At 32.1% G+C, this 2128-nt stretch overlaps 1 protein-coding gene across 3 annotated transcripts; it reads left to right on the top strand.

The window, feature by feature from the left end:
* Window positions 1–589: 589 nt before the first annotated feature.
* On the top strand, window positions 590–1840 carry LOC140812303 (uncharacterized). Of its 3 annotated transcripts, none has more exons than XM_073170548.1 (3): window positions 590–1298; window positions 1529–1592; window positions 1756–1840. In XM_073170548.1, the coding sequence occupies exons 1-2, from the start codon at window positions 782–784 to the stop codon at window positions 1573–1575; spliced, it is 564 nt and encodes a 187-aa protein (XP_073026649.1). In that variant the 5' UTR covers window positions 590–781; the 3' UTR covers window positions 1576–1592; window positions 1756–1840. The 3 variants fall into 3 exon arrangements, 2 of the variants coding, with proteins under 2 accessions (XP_073026649.1, XP_073026642.1); XM_073170541.1 differs by having other exon boundaries at window positions 1732–1840; XR_012113640.1 differs by lacking the exon at window positions 590–1298 and adding an exon at window positions 1341–1450 and having other exon boundaries at window positions 1732–1840.
* The last annotated feature ends 288 nt before the right edge of the window (window positions 1841–2128 follow it).

Here is a 2128-nt window from a genome sequence, read left to right as displayed (position 1 = left end):
ACAAAGTGTTCACTGTTACAGTTTATATGCTAGTTCAAATGATATGGCAGTGAAAGAACTTTCAAAACAATTTAGCAAATGGGGAGCTAATTTCATGGATGGTAGTCACCTTCATGTTAGATGTGTTGCTCACATAATCAATCTTATTGTTCAAGATGATTGAAAGAAGTTGGTGATTCTGTGAAACGTGTGAGACAAGCTTTGAGACACATTAGGCAATCTCCTGCAAGGATGAAACGATTCAAAGATTGTTGTGAAATTGAAAAAATAGAGAGTAAAAAATCATTGTGTTTGGATGTCCCTACTAGGTTTTGACCTATTTGATGTTGAATACAGCACAAAAATTTGAGAATGCCTTTGTGAGATATGGTTTTCTTGATCCTGGATTGTTGGATAATCTTCTTAATCACACTTGTGAAGATGGAAATATTGTGGGTGCTTTTGTTAATGATGACCGGAAGAAAATAAGACACATGGTAAAGTTTCTTGAAACTTTTACGAACTTACCTTAAGAGTATCAGGGTCATCATATGTTACTTCAAATTTTCACTTTCATGAAATTGGTTAAGTTGCTTGCATTTTGAAAATGTTAGTGGATAGTGATGATATTGATTTGAGTTGTATTGCGGAGAAGATGAAAGCTAAATTTGAAAAATATTGGGGCGCTCCAGAAAAGATGAATAAGATGATTTTTGTTGCTTGTGTGTTAGATCCTCGTTTCAAATTTGAGTATGTTGCTTTTGTTCTTTTGAGTATGTATGGAGAAGAGAACGGATGAAAAATGAGAGATGATCTAAAGCTCTATGTGATATCTTTATATGATGAGTATCGAATGAGAACTTCAAAAGAATCTCAATTTGAATCTTCAGCTAGTAAAACAATTGACAATGACATGTCAAGTTTTGGAAGCGTACATAAAAAAACCTTAATTCAACAAGAATACTTGAGGCACAGAGCCATGTGTGGAATTATGGGTGCTAAGTCAGAGTTGGACAAATATCTTGGTGAAGAAGTAGAGCCTGGAAATGAAAATTTTGATATCTTGCTTTGGTGGAAAGTTAACAAGCCTAGATTTCCTTTTCTTGCTGAAATGGCTCGTGATGTGTTAGCGATTCCTATTTCTACTGTGGCGTCAGAAAGTGCATTTAGTACTGGAGGCTGTGTGCTTGATCCATTTAGGAGTTCGTTAACTCCTAAATTAGTGCAAGCTCTTGTTTGTGCACAAGACTGGATCCGTAATGAATCTTCACATATTAAAGTAGAAGAATACTTGGATAAACTCGAGAAATTTGAAGATGGTAAAAGTTACAAATTTTTTTTATATTAATGTGACAAAAACGAACTCCTAAATTAGTGCAAGCTCTTGTTTGTGCACAAGACTGGATTCGTAATGAATCTTCACATATTAAAGTAGAAGAAGACTTGGATAAACTCGAGAAATTTGAAGATGGTAAAAGTTACAAATTTTTTTTATATTAATGTGACAAATATTTTATTTTTTAGATGATAAAAATAATTTTTTTTCCAGATTTGGCCAACTTGGGAAGAGGTGTTCCTTGTATGACTGACATATAATTGCATCTGTCAATCAGGTATGATAAATTAATTTATATTAAATTTTTGTATTAAGATTAGGAATTTATGATTTATAGACTTTCATATTTGGTTGTTGATTACTTTATTTAATAATTAGTGGGATGATTAACATTTGGGCGTTTTTTTTTTTTGAAGATGTTGCATTGATTTAATATTCAGCAGGCAATATGGCATCAACTACTTGGATCACCTCCCTTTCTTCCTTCAGAATTGCGACACCATCATCAAGCATTATCTTCAGTAGCTTTTTATGTTTTTGAATATGATTTGAATTTTGAATATATGTGTTTATGAATTGCGACATCATCATCAAGCATTGCTATGATTTAAATTTTGAATATATGTGTTTATGAATTTAAATTAAATGTTTGAAAAGATTTATGTTTTTTTCACTTTATGATATATTATTAATTAACCGAACAAACCGAACCGTATAAATCGGTCCATTATATTACCAAACCGAAACCGAACCGAATTATAATTGTTCGGTTTCGGATTACATAATTCAAAAACCGAAAATCGGAAAAACGAA

Source organism: Primulina eburnea, chromosome 1 (assembly GCF_022965805.1).
Source record: "Primulina eburnea isolate SZY01 chromosome 1, ASM2296580v1, whole genome shotgun sequence".
In the NCBI taxonomy this organism is placed as follows: Eukaryota; Viridiplantae; Streptophyta; class Magnoliopsida; order Lamiales; family Gesneriaceae; genus Primulina; species Primulina eburnea.
This window is presented reverse-complemented; position numbering and strand designations above follow the sequence as displayed.

Excerpts from the sequence above, each read along its gene's own strand:
- LOC140812303 (XM_073170548.1), top strand. The coding sequence starts at position 782 with ATGAGAGATGATCTAAAGCTCTATGTGATATCTTTATATGATGAGTAT. Across the intron at positions 1,299-1,528 it reads ACTCGAGAAATTTGAAGATG|ATTTGGCCAACTTGGGAAGA; the intron begins GTAAAAGTTACA and ends TTTTTTTTCCAG.